General features: G+C 53.2%; 1 protein-coding gene across 4 annotated transcripts in view; it reads right to left on the reverse strand.

Annotated features, from left to right (window-relative positions):
* Window positions 1-18,168, reverse strand: part of TTC7A (tetratricopeptide repeat domain 7A) — a 156,971-nt gene that overhangs the window by 17,439 nt on the left and 121,364 nt on the right. For all 4 annotated transcript variants that reach the window (XM_050754727.1, XM_050754726.1, XM_050754728.1 and 1 more), the window contains 3 exons: window positions 12,394-12,510; window positions 8,538-8,635; window positions 6,699-6,833 (listed from right to left, as the gene is read on the reverse strand). In XM_050754727.1, the coding sequence (XP_050610684.1) occupies window positions 6,699-6,833; window positions 8,538-8,635; window positions 12,394-12,510 (350 nt within the window). The remainder of the gene's footprint in view (window positions 1-6,698; window positions 6,834-8,537; window positions 8,636-12,393; window positions 12,511-18,168) is intronic.

Genomic DNA, 18,168 nt, shown 5'->3' on the forward strand with positions numbered 1-18,168 from the left:
GGTTTTGCCAAGAACTCTGCCTAGCAAAAGCTGACAGCTGAGGTTACCCTAGTTCAGATTATGTCTGGGGTGGAGAGAGAACAGATATGCCCAAGGGAATCTCCCAGAAAGAGGTGGAGAAACCAGGCCCAGACATTCTCTCTTCCTGTCCCAATAGGCAGCAGGAGAGGCCTAACTAAGGCCTTGACTGCAACACAGGCACTGGGGTACATAGCACGAGCACTGCCTAAGGTTCATTGTGCAACCCGAGTAGCCTGCCATATCCTAAAATACAACGCTTTCTGAGTGAGAAGACTCTTTTTCTCTAGTGGAGGTGATAACTTGGGAGGATCAGAGAATTAAACACAGAGAAGCCAGGCTTTCCGGATATGGGAGAGAAATGCGGGCCCTAGCCCCTGGGGACAGCCTGAAATAGAGATTCCCAAGGCAGAGAGCACAGGAAATGGGGGCTTTGAACCCAGGGGCAGATGGCTGGTGGGGGGAGGGGTCAGAGATTTGGTTATCTCAGCCTCAGCTCTCCCTCTCTGCTTTGCTGTTGCGCTGCTGCTGGGGCGTCTGAACGGAGTGCTTAACATACAACTATTGAGTACTGACTACGTGCCTCGTCTCCCCATGAGGAGGAGAAAGAGTGGGGGCAGGGGTGGGAGCAGCTGAACCACTAAACCACTTGAGAGACCAGGGCAGTGGAATGACAAGTGCCACATCTGAGTGTTATGGGTACTCAAGAGGTGCCAGGTCGGTGCTGCTGGTGTGGTCAGGGAAGTCTTCCTGAGGGAGGTGGCATCGGAGCTGGAGCCTGAAGGCTGCAGAGGCCTTTGGACTAAGAGGACAAGGAAGGTGGGCTGGGCTCCACTGTGGCAGAATCCCCCAGGGTCACGAGAGAGGAGAAGCAGAAGGAAGTGTGTGGGTGTCACTTCTGCAGGGTGGCTGCTTCCTCCATCGCCAGAAGCTCAGTTTAGCTGAGGGCCCAGGGGTCAAGCTCCCCACTCCCCTGGACCACTTGGCCCTGGCACAGCTCATTAAGCTGTTTACAACTTGCTGCCCTGTCTCCAGAGGCTGCCCCTGGTCCCTCCCTTGGGGACCCCTCATAGTGCATTCACATCAAGAGATTTTAATTAAAGGGCACCCCACCCAATCCCAATCCGTCTTGCCTCGGGGCCCTGGGTATTCCAGAGGCCTGGGCCTTGCTGGGCTGGCCACACACCAGAGAACACGTCCTGAAGAACTGTAGGGCTGTTCCACTGACGGGCTCCATCCCCAGTTAGACAGGAAACCAGAAGACACAGACCAGAGCCCAGGGAAGCCTCCCGTGGGCTTCTGGAGGCCTGGCAGACAGTGCCCAGCAGGGCCAGCCTCCAGGGTAGGCCTCTGACCTGCAGACAGGCCCACAGGTCTCGGGTGACAGTGCACCACCCCTTGCTAGTCTCAGTATCCCTGAGCAGATGCCTTCGGCTCCTGCTCGACGCTTTGCCAGCCATGGTCAGACGGCTGCAGGAGCCCTGGGGCACCGCATCCACCCACGGCCCTGATCCTTCCCAGCCCGGCCCTGGCTGCCAGGTCCCAGTGGTGCCCACACCCATTCCAGCATCCTCTGGCCAGGGCACCACATTTTCCTTGAATTTTCATTGTCGAGGTCATCAGCCCAGCACACAGGACCTTGCTGCACCCTTAGCGCCAAGGGGCCCCTCCGTTCCTTCACTCTCTCTTCCCCTTTCTGATTTTCTCTCTGCTCTCATCATCCTCCTGCCTACCCCCTGACCTCTTCTCTTGCTTGTCTGTCTCCGGTTTTCTTCCTCTTCCCTACATCTCTCTCCACCCCTCTCCCCTCTGTGCTTTCTCTCGGCAGGCTACAAATGGAAAACATCTGTTCCCTGGAGCTTTGCAAGAGGCCCTTTTATTATTATTATTTTTTTGAGGCATCCTGGTCTAACCCTGCACCCAGAGCTGATTCCAGTCTTCCTAGCAAAGCCGAGGCTCTCCCACCCCAGGCAGGGGGATGGGCCCACTTTCCATGGGCTATTTCCATACCCTCTTTGCAGGGAGGGCCTTGCCCGCAGGCTGGCCCTGTGCTGATGAGCAGGGTACAGAGAGCCTGGGCCCACCCCTAAGGCCTCTTAGGGCCTCCCCAGGTGAGTGTGCTTCCTACAGAGACCCTCCCCCTGACTTCAGAGAGGTGAGCCACAGGGCAGTAGAAAAATAGATTAGGCCCCCCAAAGAAATTCACCGTGGCTAGCCTTGATCCTCAGTGGGGGCCATTTTGGTGACCCAAAGGAAATAAGCATCAGTCGCTCAGAGCACATGAATGCCCAGGAAAAGGAAGGTGGGGAGAGGGCAAGGGAGGAAGGAGAGTGAAGACCAAGGGGGCTAGAATGGAGAACGCCCAGGCCAACACAGAGAATCCAAAGGTCTGCAGGGAGTTCTCAGGTTGGTCTGAGATCCTCCATCCCTGGGACCCAGAGGGCACAAGGCAGTCAGGGGCTGCATGGGCCTGTTCTGAGTGGCCTCGCTGACTCGGGAAGCTGGGAGGAGTGAAGAAAAAGCTGGAGCTAGGGAAGAGAAGGACGTGGGAAGAAGGCACTGAATAAAGACAGGAGGGGGCAGGAAGGATGACAAAGAGTAGAGGAGCATGCAGGACCAAGGACGAGCGCCAGCTTCTCCCTGGACTATGGCTTCATCATAAACACCTGCTTCAGCCACAGCACTGGCCACCCCACCCCAGACCCCAACTCTGCCCAGGAGACACCTGGGGTGGCCTCCAACTGCAGGCCAGGACACCAGCACCAGACCACAGGAGTCTGGCATCGGGGAGCTGAGACTCAGGCCAGCTTCCCCCAAACCTAGAGAAAGCCCAGAGCTGCCCATGAGCCCCTGGACCTCCAGGACAGGGGAACTCTCCCTACATGCGTCTCCCACTCTGGTGCACTGTGAGCTCCCAGAGCCATGACCTGAGATCATGGGGGGTCATGGGGGATGAAGGGGTGGTTCTTGCTTTTAGGGAAAGCACCTCTCCCAACACTCAGATCTTGGAGCGTCTATGGGACTCTGTGCCTCTCTCACTTTCACAAAGACCCGCTGCCCAAGAGGCACTGCCCTGCAGCCCGTCTCTCAAGTGGGTACCATTCATCAGCTTCTCATACTGGACTGGAACTGGAAGGAGGCTTGAAGAAGGGAGGGGAGGAGGGCAAGAGATGAGAGAGGAAGACTACGACAGTCCCTTTGAATTCAACTAAAGAGTGAATTCATGATGGAACTTACTGCCAAACAGATTGGGATGCAATTTATCTTGAACCAAACCAGGGGGATTAGCTCCTTCCAAAATGATCAAGACATCTTTTTCCCTTCCTGCAAATTTGCTGCAGCTGGTGGAGTCATTAGGCAGGGTGGGAGGGGGTGGGGATGCTGATCATATTCTTAGCCTGGGTCAGGTTGGGGAGGCGGTTTAGGGAGATCATTGCCCTGGTGATCTGGTCCTGGCAGCCCTCCATTCAACAGGTGCTTGGTAGATGCTTGCTAGTGATGATGGCAGCCAGGGGAGGGGAGAGGGCTCAGGGGGTGCAAATTACCCTGGAATTCTCTCATGCTCAGAATGAAAGAGCCAGGACACCTTCTCATGTTCATTTCTTGGCTGTGGCGGCTATGCACCAGTCACCAGTCTACTCTCCCCTTCTTCTAGCAGGATAGATCCCCCCCCGGCTTTTTTTTTGAGACAGGGTCTCACTCCCATTGCCCAGGCTGGCATGCAGTGGCACAGTCTCAGTTCACTGCAGCCTCAACTTCCCAGGCTCAAGTGATCCTCCCATCTCAGCCTCCAGAGTAGCTGGGACTACAGGCATGCACCACCATGCCCAGATAATTTTTTTTGTATTTTCAGTAGAGATGGGGTTTTACCATGTTGCCTGGGTTGGTCTTGAACTTCTGGGCTCAAGCCATCTGCCTGCCTCGGCCTCCCAAAGTGCTTGGATTACAGGCATGAGCCACTGTGCCCAGCCTGATGCCCTGACTTTTAATGGGACACCCGGAATAATGACATCTGCCAGAGCCCTCTGCAGTTAGAGGCAGTCAAATAACTAAGTTCTGGCCAATGGATCATGAGGGGAGGTGATGTGTGCCAATTCCAGGACATGTCCTTATAGGGAAGGGGGTGCCTTTCTTCCTTGTTAATCGTTTGCCTTGGAATGTGAATGTGGCAGAGAGCCATCCTGGACCACACAGACGACAGTGATACCCTAGGGACAGAAAAGTCACTGTCCCAGTCAAGGCTGTCATCTCTAAACTGTTACATGAGAAAGAAATAAGCATCCACCTTGTGCAAGACACTGCTATTTTGGATCTGTTCTTACATGCACCCACACTGGTCTCCTAATACTACACTGCCTGACCCTGACGCGGCGCCACTTTCAAAGCATTCAGATGCTGTTCTCGGAGTTCTCTCCTGTGGAGTGAATACCTAAGATAACGACCAGAGAAGAAAGGCTCATATGCGAATGATTGAAGAGCGTGTGTTTCTACTGACATTCCCAAGTCTAGTTACGGGCTTCAGGAGGGCCTTTAACCTTACTTGGAGTTACCAGAACATGCTAGTATCCCTAGTATACAGCAATACACAGTCTGAAAACTGCAAGCAAGCTTGTGATGATGGTAGTAAACAAACAAGACAAATCAGGCCAGGCGCGGTGGCTCATGCCTGTAATCCCAGCACTTTGGGAGGCCAAGGTGGGTGGATCACATGAGGTGAGGAGTTCCAAACCAGCGTGGCCAACATGGTGAAACCCCATCTCTACTAAAAATACACAAAAAATTAGCCAGGCGCGGTGGCGCGCACCTGTAGTCCCAGCACTCAGGAGGCTGAGGTGGGAGAATCACTTGAACCTGGGAGGTGGAGGTTGCAGTGAGCTGAGATCGCACCACTGCACTCCAGCCTGGGCCGCAGAGTGAGACTCTGACTCAAAAAACCAACCAGCCAACCAACCAACCAACCAACCAACCAGCCAGCCAGCCAACCAACCAACCAAACAAAAAAACACCAACCCCCCCCAGCAAAAAAAAGAAAAAAAAACAAAAACCAAGGCAAGTAATTCAAACAAAAGGCCTGGGAGCTCCGGCACAGGAAACCCACAACTGCAGAATCCGATCACTGTGTCATGCTGCATTCCTTAAAGCTGGTGAAGCCCCCAGCATGGGTGCGAATCTGGGGGGGCTGGGGCTCCATGCAGCCCCTTGGAAGTCGGAAGTCATTATTTTAGTCTTAGAAGTCTTAGAAGATGTCATAGAAGTCTTAGAAGTCATTAGAAGTCTTAGAAGAAGACGGGAATCTTTGCTTAAGGCAAAGCCTTGTTTACTATTCCTCTGGATTTTTCAACATCCCTCTTCCTACTTAAGACCCAACAAGCTGACTGTGGAGCAAGTGCAGCCTCCGAGGGCACCCTGAGCTGCTAACTGAGCAGTTTCTGCATTGTTAAACTGCTCCCATGTCTAGCCGTCCTGTGAATCCTGTCCAGTGTTTTTTGCAGATTCAGAACCTACAGTGGGGAGAGTGGGGGTGTACTGCATACTAATGTGTCCATATGTGAGGAACATGCAGTGGGAAACCTTAGATTCTCAGCTAACAAGCACATTCTGACTCTGACTTCCCAAATCCCCATGTCCCAGTAACAGATCATCATTTCGGTTTCTTCTCCAACTCCCCCTAGGGACAACAGCGCACCCCCATGATGGGGAAGGAGCAGAGAGGAGGGTAATCAGAGAAAATGCAAGAGGTGCTCCTGGGCCCAGAACTTCGATTGGGCAGCTCTAGGCCAAGGGGGTGTGTTGGCCTGGGGTACTTTAGGGGTCCATTTAGCCTATCCTCCTCCTCTCTCTTCTGCTGCCATTTTATTTCATTCAGGTACTTGTCATCTTTGGCCTTGGTTCTCTCTCTTTCCACTCTGATCCACCTCTCACACCACTGTCAGGGTAAATTTTCAAAACTCTTGGCAGCGAGTCCCTCCCGGGCATTCATCAGCTGGTGTTAGGACACTCGCTGTCCATGGGGCCATGCTGCCTCTTCCTCCATCATGACTGCCATGGACAAGACACAAGCCAAACACCTTTTGCTGAGCACTTGTAATGGCCACCCTGACTGTGTCACACACTGGCTCGTTTCAGATCAGGGCTAGCCAATTGTGGGCCGCCTTCAGAACCCAGGTCTGTGGGACTCTGGAGCCAGGCTTCCTGCAGCCTGCCTCCTCAACACTGGCTGGCCTTCAGACTGACTCCTGGTGGCAATGGTACCACTTAGTTACCAACAGGGACTGTCACCTGAATGGCAACCTCAAAGTTACCAGTCTTTCCTCCACCTTCAATGAATTCTAACCCCAGCCCTCTCTTTCTTGGGGCCTCCACACCTCCCCTCTCTGAGCTCTCTAGGGTTTGAAGCCCGTTTTTGAAACCAAGACAACTGTCCATCTATGTGGCCTCTCAGGACCTCCGATCCTCTCATGTTTGGGTTTGCTGCCAGGGAAGCTCTCCCAGGCAGGGAGGTAGACACCATCTCCACTGGGCAGAGAAGGAGACGCACTGCCAGAGGCGAGGACTCCGTAACCTGTGTGGGCCTAGCAAGGAGTCCCCACCTCCCCACACTCCCTTCTCCAGGACAGGGTTCCGAGAGCATGGGTAGCCTGCAGACAGGCTGCGTGTGTCACTGGGACTAGGGCACTCACCAGCCTGCAGCCAGATCTGTTCCAGCGTGGTCCATAGCTGCATGGGGCCCTGCTTCAGGACCGAAGAGGGCATAGTCAGCTCTGACATGGCCTCCTCCAGCCGGGAGGCTGCGATGGATGAAGCCCGCCGGGAGCCTGCAGAGCAAGAGAGCACGAGCTGAGCAGTGGTCAGAGGTCCACATGTTGCAGGCTCCAGGAGCAGTCATTGCCCAGCACCATGGGGAGACAGGGTACCCCGAAACAGGGTGGTGTGGCTGGGCAGCCAGAAAGCAGCTCACAGACCTACTAGGGAGGGTCCACTATGTCCTCTCACCCACAGCTGGGGAGGGTAGCTCTTTGGAGGACAATAAGGCAGAGATCTCACTAGGAATCTATTCCTAGGAAAACAATAATGTCAACAAAGATGCTCTTTACGTGAACACAACAGAAATGACCTCAGTGTCCAACAATAGGGACTGATTAAAAATAAGTGGGGGTATAATCATCCCAGACTCTGCGGTCATTAAAATAACAAAGTACAAATACAGATATCAATGTAGAAAGATGTTTGTACTATATAGTTAGGTGAAAACAAGCAAGTTACAAAAGAACAGGACCACATTTTTATAAAAAAGAAATATGGGCATGGAAAAAAGTCTGAAAGGTCATTTATTAAGGTCTAAGTGGTGAAATTAGGAGTGATTTTTCTTTTCTTCCGTTGGCTATTTTCACTCTGTTTTCACAAGTGCATATTCTCATTTGTTTGTAGAAAGGTCCCCATTCAAGGCTGTGCTGAGAAGGACCCTTGGATCGCAGCTCAAGTCAGAATACTGCCCTCTGGAAAACCTCTCCCAGTGGCAGTTCTGGGTGACATGGGCTCCGGTTCAGGCTACATAAGCTGTTGACATTTATAATTCCCATGCAGGTGAAATGTGAGCACTTTCTCTCTCTCTGTCACAGAGGCAATAAAGGCTCCAATAAACTCAGGAGACCTCAGGGCAAACCACGGATGACTTCAGTTCATGAGACAAGTGTACGTGGAGTCCTAATAACTTTGTTCATGATTCTTCCCTCTTTAATTGCAAGGGAGCTACCATTCCCCCCTGCCTTAACCATTCCCTCCTGGGAGACAGAAGCTCTGCATATAGCCATACACCCCTGAGATGTGCCTCTAAAGTCGGGTGCTAGGTTTGGCTTCTGAAATCAACTCTGTCACCTGACAACAAAGGTGCAACTTGGCTCAAGGCCACAGAAGTGAAAAAAAAACGAGCAATTCCACTAGATACAACTCCACTCACACTTTCCTTCCCATGACTCATTCTTGTGTTTTTGATGAAGGCGTTCTGCTTTAAGCAGGTCCTCAGTTGAAAAATGTAAGTCTGCAGTTCCTGAACTCATTTGAATTTCACAAGCCATGGCTTTCAGGATGAGTTTTTCCAGCAAAGAGTCTGCTTTCAGCTTAGAATTGTAAAGAGCTCAGTTCATTCCTTTATATTTGACTTGATCTGCCAAGGATATTAGGTGGACTGTGGCCTCTGGCTTGAGCCTAAGGGAAAATGGTTTCTGTGCTCCACAGCCACCTTTCCAGCCAGGCTCCTCTCTCTTCACCCCCATGCAGGAGGCAGGGTTCCTCCCCTGCCCACCGCCTGCTGTGGGACCAGCAGCCAGCCCCTACCCAGAGCCAAGATCAGCCCTAGAAGTTGCCCAAGGGTAGTTCCTTAGCACCTGGGCAGCAGCTGGCAAGGAGCCAGTGGTGGGCTTGGCCCGGCCAGGAGGTGCCCCTCTCCATGTTGGTGCTCTCAAGCTGGGAGTGTGAGCTGTGGGTCCATGCACACAGCTGCCCAAGGAGTTCATTCTTACCAGAGTCTGCATCATGGGCATCAGGCAAAGTCAGGTGCATGCCACTCTGCTTCTTCATGGTGAGGCCCTCACCGAGGCTACCATCCTTTTCCAGGCCTCTAGAAGGCAAAAGAGGGCCAGGGTCCGGTAAGGTAGAGGGCTAGCGTCACGGGGACTGACAGGGAGAATGGGACAGCCTCACTCTAGGCAGGCTCTGGGGCTGTGGGTTCAGTCCCAAAGACAGAGCTGAAGTCACCAATATCACCAGAGAGGCAGAAGGGATCAACATAGGTAGCATGCCACACAGGCTGAGGCCTGGAAACTCTCCCACCCTCCCTACTGTCTTCTCTGAAGTGGGTAAGGTCAGAAGCTCCCCAGGCCAGGGGGAGCAACATCCAGCAGAGTGCCAGGCAGAGAGTGGGGACTGTGGACTGACTGCCAAGGAAAGCCTGGTCTTGACAGGGCACCAGAAGTGCTGCAACCCCCAAACCCCTGTGGAAAAAGGGCCCAGATGCCACCCCCTGCCTCAGGCTTCCATTCCTTGGGCTGCCAGGGTGTCCCCAGAGGAGCCAGCAGGCCCCTGGGGTGGCAGATTAAACAGTCATGGAGATCCCATCTTGTCCCCCAACCCCTGTCCCCAATTTCCCAGATCCCTGCTGCTATACTGCTGGTGGGGGGAGGGGTTTCTCTTTTCACAGAGTGGGGGCTGGGGGGAACCAGGAAATAGCCTCCAGCTTAAGCCTGCCGTGGCCATCCTGGGGCACAAGCAGTCCCAGCCAACACATTCCCACTGCCGAGGAAGCCCACAACCTTTGACCCTGTCAACTGGGGAAACTTAGAGAAGAGAAGCAGAAGGCACAGGAGAGGAGGAGGCAGGGCAAGAAGGTTTCTTTCCTTCAGAGAAGCACCAAGATGATGATCCCACAAAGAATACCAGGGGTGTCCTTGCCATCCTAACTCAGGCTCACATTGGCTTCAACTTGGGCCTGGGAATTTTAGTGGGCATGAGAGGAAACCATGTATAAAACCACAATGGCTCTGGGCTGGTTCCCTTCCTCTCCCACCCCTTCCCATTCCCAGGAGGCACAAAGTGTGGTGCAAAAAAGCCAGAGACGGCCGGGCGCGGTGGCTCAAGCCTGTAATCCCAGCACTTTGGGAGGCCGAGATGGGCGGATCACGAGGTCAGGAGATCGAGACCATCCTGGCTAACACGGTGAAACCCCGTCTCTACTAAGAAATACAAAAAAATAGCCGGGCGAGGTGGCGGGCGCCTGTAGTCCCAGCTACTCGGGAGGCTGAGGCCGGAGAATGGCGTGAACCCGGGAGGCGGAGCTTGCAGTGAGCTGAGATCCGGCCACTGCACTCCAGCCTGGGCTACAGAGCGAGACTCTGTCTCAAAAAAAAAAAAAAAAAAAAAAAAAGGCCAGAGACAGGCCAGGCATGGTGGCTCATGCCCGTAATCCCAGTACTTTGGGAGGCTGAGGCAGGAGGATCACCTGAGGGCAACAGTTCAACAACAGCTTGAAAAACACAGTGTGACCCCATCTCTACAAAAAATGTTTAAATTAACCAGACATGGTGGTGAGTGCCTGTAGTTCCAGCTATTTGGGAGGCTGAGGCAGGAGGATTGCTTAAGCCCAGGTGATAGAGGCTGCAGTGAGCTGTGATCACGCCACTGCACTCCAGCCTGGACAACAGGGCAAGACCCTGTCTCAGAAAAACAAAAACAATACAAAACAAAAAAGCCAGAAACACTAGGTTGGAATCATGGGCCACCCTTCTCAGCTTTGTGACCCTTGGCAATGCTACTTGACCTTTCTAAGTCTTAGGTTTCTCATCTTGAAAATGATTGTGAGAATGTCCATCACACAAGGTGGTCATGGGGAGTAAATGAGACAATGTGGGCAGATCTGGTGCAGGGCTGGCGTGAAGCAGGGCTGGGTGCAGCTTCCCATCCTACTCTTTCTCCCATTCCGTGAAGGGGCCTTTCCCAGGGCTCCAGAAAGAGTCCATCTCCAGGACTACCCTTGGTTCTAGGCCAACATACAGCATGGTCCCTACCTTGAGGAACCTTACAGCCCAGATGGGGAGAAGGGACAGTTCAAGTTGAACAATCAGCAAAAACCCACTTGAGAGGATTGAATGAAGCATTTTAGAGGCTGGGTGGTTGATGGCTCCACGAAGGAGGAGTATCTGGACAGGGCCTGAGGGGCAATTAGAACATGAGACCAGCAGTGTGGGGCTGGCCCAGGCAGAGCAGCGGAAGGTATGGCTGATAGTGAAGGTCTGCTAGGCCAGACCTGCAAGCTGTGGTCTTAAACCTTGGCTACCCCAAACTAGATTTTACCCCCAGTGTAGGGCAGGGTTATCTGGACCAGAAGCCTGGATCCAATATCCTCCTGGCTTTCCCAGGAGATAGGGAGGATTCTTTTCTGAACTTGGGGCCAGAGATCAGAAACCAGGGCTTGTAAAATCTAGTTTGGGGCAGCCAAGGAGAGGTACTTAGGGGCTTCCTGTTGTGAAAAGCCTGCAGTTCTGCTGCTCCAATGGAGGCACAGGCCAGGTCTTCAATGCTGGGAGACAAGGCTGCAGCTCAGAGGGGTCCCACCACGACTGACCACTTGGAGGAAGAGACAAGCAGCCATCCAGATAAGGATGCAGGAACAGAGCAGCCAGCTCTAGGGCAACCCCCTTGCAGGAGGGGAGCTGGGTTGTGCACCTGCTTGTGTGGCCACAGCCAGTGAGCAGGAGAAAAAGGTCATCGGAATGCAGGTCCCCTCACCCAGAGTGTGGCCCTCGGCCTCATGCATCCAGTTGCCAGGTGGCTTCACATTCCCATTCTGAAAAGTCCTTCAACCCCAGAGTGTCCTTCTGGCAGCTTCCACCCACTGGTCCTGCTCTGCCCTGGTCTCCCAGGCCTGCAAAGTGAGGGCTGACTCTGCCCAAGGTGTTTTACTCCATCAGATTACCCTCCTCTGTAAATTTCACTGTTACAGACGTTCCTCTGGGGAGTCTGGAAGCCTTCTGGGCTCCCAGAGTCTCTGTGAAAACACAAATACACACCAGGCGGGTGTCCCCTGCGGCCTCGGGGAGATGACACAGCCAGCTATCTCAAAGAAGGACAAGAGGATCAGGAAGAGGCAGGGCCCCTGACCTGCAGGAGGCCCTCTTTCCCTTTGGGCCACATAGGCTAAGCCTAGGAGTCCCATTGGGTTTGAGCAAAGACTTTCTGCAGATTCAGCCTGGACATGACTGCCCTGCTCTGGCCCATGAAAGATCCAGATCCCAGGCCAGGGTCTCCGGCAGGAGACAGGAGGTATGAAGAGCGTGGGTGATTAGGGAAGAAGGGGTGGCCCTTCAGGACTCCACCTCCTCCTCCTCTTCTAGCCTCCAAATGGAATGAGGAAAGAAGTGACAGCCTCCATGGGCTGGAACTCAGGAGACCCAGGTTCAAGTCCCAGCACTACCACTTACCAGGTGAGTGATTCTGGTAAGCTATATATAAAGTCTCTGTGTCTGAGTTTCCTCACTGGGCTGGGAATAAAATCTGATAATGCATAAGCTGTAAGCAGCTGAGGTATAAGATAAAGGAACAAGCCCAGCACCCAGCTCCAGCACTCAAGAATGATTTCTCTTCCTTCTTACCACTCCTCAACCTCAATGTCCTACCCAGGGTCTCTATGTACTTCATAGAGGACTGTCAGGAGGTTCAAATTGGACTACGGATGTGAAAAGCTCCGTGGGCAAGAAGTTCCATGCTTTCATTCAACAGCCTCCCTCTCCTCCCCATCTTGGCAGGCATGGTGGCCACCCAGCTGTGGATTGATGCCCTGGCAACCACCCTCTGGCAACCCAAGAGACGACGACGGCCACTCACCCCAGCTGGGAGAAGCTGTACAGGGTCTGCCACAGTCGCAGCATTTGTCTGCAGGTCACGAGGGCTTCCTCTGGGCCTTTCAGCGCCTGCTCCAGCTTCACCTTGGTGAACATCAGGCTGTGGGGAGGGAGCGGCCATCAGCACACCCCAGCGAGGGCCCACTTTCACCTGAGGATCCTGCCCCACCAGGACGGCCCCACATGCCCACCTCCCCAGCTCGCAGAAGGCAGAGTGCCATGAGGGCGGCAGCCTCTGCCAGGCCCCTGGACCACTTGCTTTCTCTCTGTGCCTTTTTCCCATCTTGGCTGCCAAAGCATGAAGCACCCCATGAAGCATTGTCAGTGCCCACACTGCTGATGCCCCGTGTCCCCTGACCACGTGCCATCCTGCCCATCTCTGAAGCACTGCCCTGTGAGGTCTTGCTCGGTTTGCTCTTCCTACCCACATCCTCCACTAAGCAACGCCCTGTGCCTACTGAACGTGGGACCAGGCTTACACTCACATTCCCCACAGGGCCCAGCCTGGGACCTTGGATAAGAGACCCGTCCAGACAGTGACTTAGAATCCATGAGTGAAGGTAGAGCAAGGAACTGGCAAGGAGGTCCCCTAAGGACAGAGCTCCGCTTCCCACCTTGCCAGCCACAATAGTATAGGTGCCCAAGCAACACCTCCTAAGTGGAACTGCAAAGTTTGCTTCCTGACCCTGGAGATACACAAAGAAGGCGGTGTTATGCTTTATCAAAGGATTCTTTCTTGGATTTCTCAAAATAGCCAGCTCCCCTTACATAATCGATAGGATTAAAGTGACGTGAAATCCTTTTCAATCACCATTTAGGGACAGTTACTGTGCAATGAAAGCAAGCAACTTCAGAATTTCTTTCGACCTGAAAACCTGAAGTCCTCTGAGGTAAGACCAGTGTGGGGAGTGGCCCTTAGAATGGCTGAGAAGAAGAGCTGGTCCCCCCTGGAGGCAGGACCCCAGGAGGGGTGGCTGGCTCCCTCCCTCTGCCCTGGACACAGCAGGCACAGCCAAAATGCTTCTCACAGGCCAGTCACGACACTTGTTCATCAAGAGCTGGGGTGGAGCCCTGGAGGCCCTGCTGTGACTGGTGTTGGCCCTTCAGATGCTGGGGAGGTCTGGGGGTTCTGGAGGGGTCCAGGCAGTGGTTATATAGCAAAAATTGGAAGTCCAGCCATATTTTCACCTTGGTACTGCCAGCAGTACCAACACACACCAGCTGCCTGGGCAGCCTGCGGAGAGTTTGAACCACTGAGGGCCAGACAGTAGCACCTCCCGCTTCTCACCAGTGGTTGAGTAGTGAGGCCCTTTCTTCTCAACACCACTGAGGAGCAAGACCACGGGACTGTCAGGCCCTGCACTTGAACACTGCCCGGTGGTTCTACCAGCCCGCCCGAGGGTAGCACACAGGCCTGCTCCATCGGAGGGTCCCCACCCAGACTACGAAGGCTGCAGGCGCCACCTGGCGAGGCCAGGCCTGACCCTGGCAGCTGCTCCTCTGATCTCTCTCAGTTGGGCCTCTGCCCTGAGACCTGGGCTTCCAGCTTCATAAAGCCCTCTGATGTCCTTATTCTCTGCCTGTCTTTCCACACTTTGTCTCTTAGATTGCAACTTGGTAGAGAATGAAGAGGGTGGAATTTGCCCCAGGATCTTCAGAAGAGGTGATTTCTAGACAAGAATTTTTCTTCCTCACTGCATCCCCCAAATGCCTTTCCTGACCCTGCACACAGGTTGCCCCTCAGATACCACCTCTTCTCTTCATTTTCATCCATCCCAAGCCTGGCTTTAAATCCCATCTCTCTCAATTCTTAGGATGCCCTGCACTCGTCTTGGAACATAACTAAGGACCACCTGGCTTGCCTATCAGGTCCCAAGGGCAGAAACTGGGATCAACCTAGCATGGACTGCACAGACCCGAGTGCACAGTCAGCACAGGACACAGCCCTGAGTAGGAATGACCCCAGTGGGCAACTGCTGGGGACAACTGGTCCTGCCACTGTACTCTCCTTCCCCAGGTTTGCAAAGGATCCAACACTCCACAAGTACCAGGGGCCTCTGCTTTCAGGAATATGAAGAAGAAAACACAATGGCTGCCTGTGAGACAACAATTAGAGCACTATAAATGACACATTGACCAGAGAATCAAGGGCTGTATTTTTGGATCAGACTCAGTGCAGGGGAAGAAACAGGAAAGGGATCTTACTGGAGCTGGTGTTTGGTGAAAAGCAGGGTGGAGTGGGATTTGGCTGGGAGCTGGGGAGAGAGAAGAGGCTGGGGTGTGGAAGGTGGGGCAGCTGGTTGGAGCAGTAGGTGTCAGTGAGGTGGGAAAGCCCCTCCCTCAGACAGCCAAGTCCCCTGGGCTGGGCTGATTCCTGGGGACAGCTCCCTGGGCAGGCCAGCCCTGCTGCATTCCCCGGGCCCTCTGCAGGCATTGCCTCTTCAGCACGCTTCTCTCTGCCAGAGCTCCCTTCTCACTTTCTTCATCTTTGAGGGCCGGAATGGGTCTAGGGCAGACCCGACCACACCATGTGCCTGGCAAAGAAGTGGCTGAAAACTGAGCTGGCATCACAGTAAGTTCTACCAAAGGCAGGCTGTACCTTCGCAGCTGCTGACATTCCATTAGCATGAGTGGCCCAGAGCGGATTTTCTCAACCCAACCGCATCCTTTCTGGGCTGGGGCAAGTGCTCCACCAGTCACTCTGGTCTGATCTTTCACTCCAGGATCCTGGGAGGATCCAGATTTGTTCCTGAGATTTCCTCGGGCTGGCAGGTAAGCGCTGCCAGAGGGATTTTCCTCCACAAAGAGCCCTGCCCCGTGGTCCTCGCCTTCTGTGCCTCTGTGTGGCCTTCACAGCCTTCCTGCTCTGGCTCTACCCTCCCTTCCTGCAATCCTCCCCATGACCTTGGGTGCTGCTACACTGATCACATGGGTGTTAGCAGCTCCCTGAGCCTCGGAATAGGCTCCCGGACTCGTTGTGCTGTGCTTGTGCTGTAGCCTTTGCTGAGATCACCCTTCCCCCTCTGATACCCAGCCAGCTCCTAACCAGATGTCACCCTCTGGCTTTCTGTGTCCCCATGGGGGCTGTGCACACCCCCATCCTGATGTCAGGATGTGGTTATCTGTGCCTCTGCTGGCTTGCCTCTAGTTCACTGCAGAACTTTCTCCCACTCCCAACAGGGATCAGCAAACAACTCCACCCCCTCAGAAGAAGCGACTCAGCTGCTCTTCTAAGGAGCACAGGCCCCTCTCCATCCTGTCCACTGCAACAGGTAGCTGCTGCCCACTCACCCACCTATCAATGCCTAGCCCATGTCTTCAGGAAGCAAGAAGCCTGGCGGAGCCCTGGCATGCCATCAGGGCTGGTGGGTGACATTCTGGGGCCCTCACAGCCAGGAGGAATCGAAGCTGTGGCCACAGCCTCATCAGAACGCTGTGACTCCTGCGCGAAGCTGAGGGGAGGCTGCTGGCAGTTGGGGCTGGGGATAGAGTAGGCAAGCCTGGGCTCCCCTTCCCCTTGCTTATCTGTCTTATAAACCAACTGAGCCTAAAACACCACTTAAATAAAGGATTCTGAGACTAAAAAAACGATTTCAATCCACGGCTCCAGCCCTCCTCCAAGATGTCCCTATGTAATCACGCTGTCCTTCTCTGAATGTCTGGCACTGTGTTCCATTAGCACTTAATTACATTATACATATATATACACTTGGGGCTCAGGACACACTACCCTAAAATATGACTGTTTGAGACCAGAATATGCCACCCCAAAATATACTTTGGCATATTTTGAGTTAGTTATTCCAAGATACTGCAGACACAGAAGTAGCTCTGAAAAGCTGCCCTTTTATAAAACAAATTTCCTTTTTTTTTTTTTTTTAAAGAGACAGGGTCTGGCTCTGCTGCCCAGGCAGAGTGCAGTGACGTGATCATAGCTCATTGCAGCCTCGATCTCCTGGGCTCAAGCAATCTTCCTGCCTCAGCCTCCTGAGTAGTTAGGACTAACAGGCATGGGCCACCACACCCAGCTAATTTTTTAATTTTTTGTGAGACAGGGTCTCACTATGTTGCCTAGGCTGGTCTCAAACTCCTGGGCTCAAATGTTTCTCCTGTCTCAACCTCCCAAAGCACTGGGATTACAGGCATGAGCCACACTGCCTGGCCTAGAAACTTCCATCTCTCAGGGAAATCCACATTAGTAAAAGTATCTATAAAGAAGAGGGCTGCTCCTGACAACTTCTATCACCTGAGAGATTTTTATCTGCATAACAAGAGAACCTTTATTCATCATCTCCTCTCTGTCACCCTCCTATAACTTGTCTCTACCACCCGTAGGAACCCCAACCCCCTTTTCCTTTCTGTAGCTCCAGATGCTATTAAGCTTCAATCATCTGGTCTTTCTTCGAATCTCATATTCAGTGGGACTTCCGTGCATATGTATATAATTAAATATATTTTTTCTCCCATTAATCTGTCATGTCAATTTAATTCATAGCCCAGTCAAAGCCCTCCTCCCTAGAAGGGTGGAGGGAAACAATTTTCCATTCCCCTACTATGTATATAATCTTTTTTTTTGCCACCTAGGCTTAAGAGTTTAATAATAAACTCATATCAAGCTTTTTTTGAGCAGCTGAGATTACAGGCATGTGCCACCAGGCCCGGCTAATTTTTTGTATTTTAGTAGAGACGGGGTTTCTGCATGTTGGTCAGGCTATTCTTGAACTCCCGACCTCAGGTGATCCACCCGCCTTGGCCTCCCAAAGTGCTGGGATTACAGGTGTGAGCCACTGCACCTGGCATTTCAAGCATTTTTAATGTCAGACATTCTAGAATCAGTGTGCAGCCAGCCTGGCCTATAGATGGTGAAACCGCCGTTTATCTTGTCCTGTGCCTCATCGGGCGTCCCCAACTGCTCTGCAAGTGCCTGCAGGCAGGGCCCCGCTGCCCTTCCCCAGTGCCTGGCGCAGTGCTGAGCACACAGTATCTGCCTAGTCCTGGAGCCTGTTACTTGCTTCCCCATAGCTGCAGTGTGGGCCGGACTCCCACAGCTGACAAGCAGAGCTCTGGCCAATTCCATTCCAAACTGTCCAGAAGCAAAGTTTTCCTCCCTGTGAAAGCAGGACCTGGGGAGGAACAGTGGGCTCCAGATGTGGAAGCTTCTGGCTCCTCCTGACTGGGGTGGGGGTGGAGGGCCTCCATCCCAGGAGACAGTCACTGGGCAAGGCCAAAGAGTATCACTGAGGAGAGTCTCTGATCGAAATGCCTGAATACTGAAATCCAGCAGCTTTCAACATTTATGCCCTGCAATAAGAGCCATTCCAGAAGAGCGACGGTCACAGTACTGTCCTCAAGCCCCACACTGTGCCGTTACTCAAAGTGAATACACACTGGCCCAGGAATCAGAAACTCAAGCCAAAGTCCCAGCTCTGTGGTCACCCAGCTGGGCATGTCACAGGTCCCACACCTGTACAATAGGAGTAAAGTCACCTGTCCCACGAACTCCCACCAGGCTGAACTGTGATGACCTCTCAGTAGCAGCTGCATTCAGCTCTCCAGCACACAGGGAAGGGACTCCTGCTTTGAAGCTGCAGGCCGGCCAGATCCCAAGAAGCAAGTTTCCAGGCCAGGTGCCTCTGAAGGCTCCCAGAAAGCCCCGAGCTTCTTGGCCTGTTCAACTAGGCCCTTCACTCCTAGGACCTAAGACAGGCTTATGACAGGAAGAGGATGAAAGGAGATACATAAAGCTACAGGAACTGGG

This window comes from Macaca thibetana, chromosome 13 (assembly GCF_024542745.1).
Source record: "Macaca thibetana thibetana isolate TM-01 chromosome 13, ASM2454274v1, whole genome shotgun sequence".
Classification (NCBI taxonomy): domain Eukaryota; kingdom Metazoa; phylum Chordata; class Mammalia; order Primates; family Cercopithecidae; genus Macaca; species Macaca thibetana.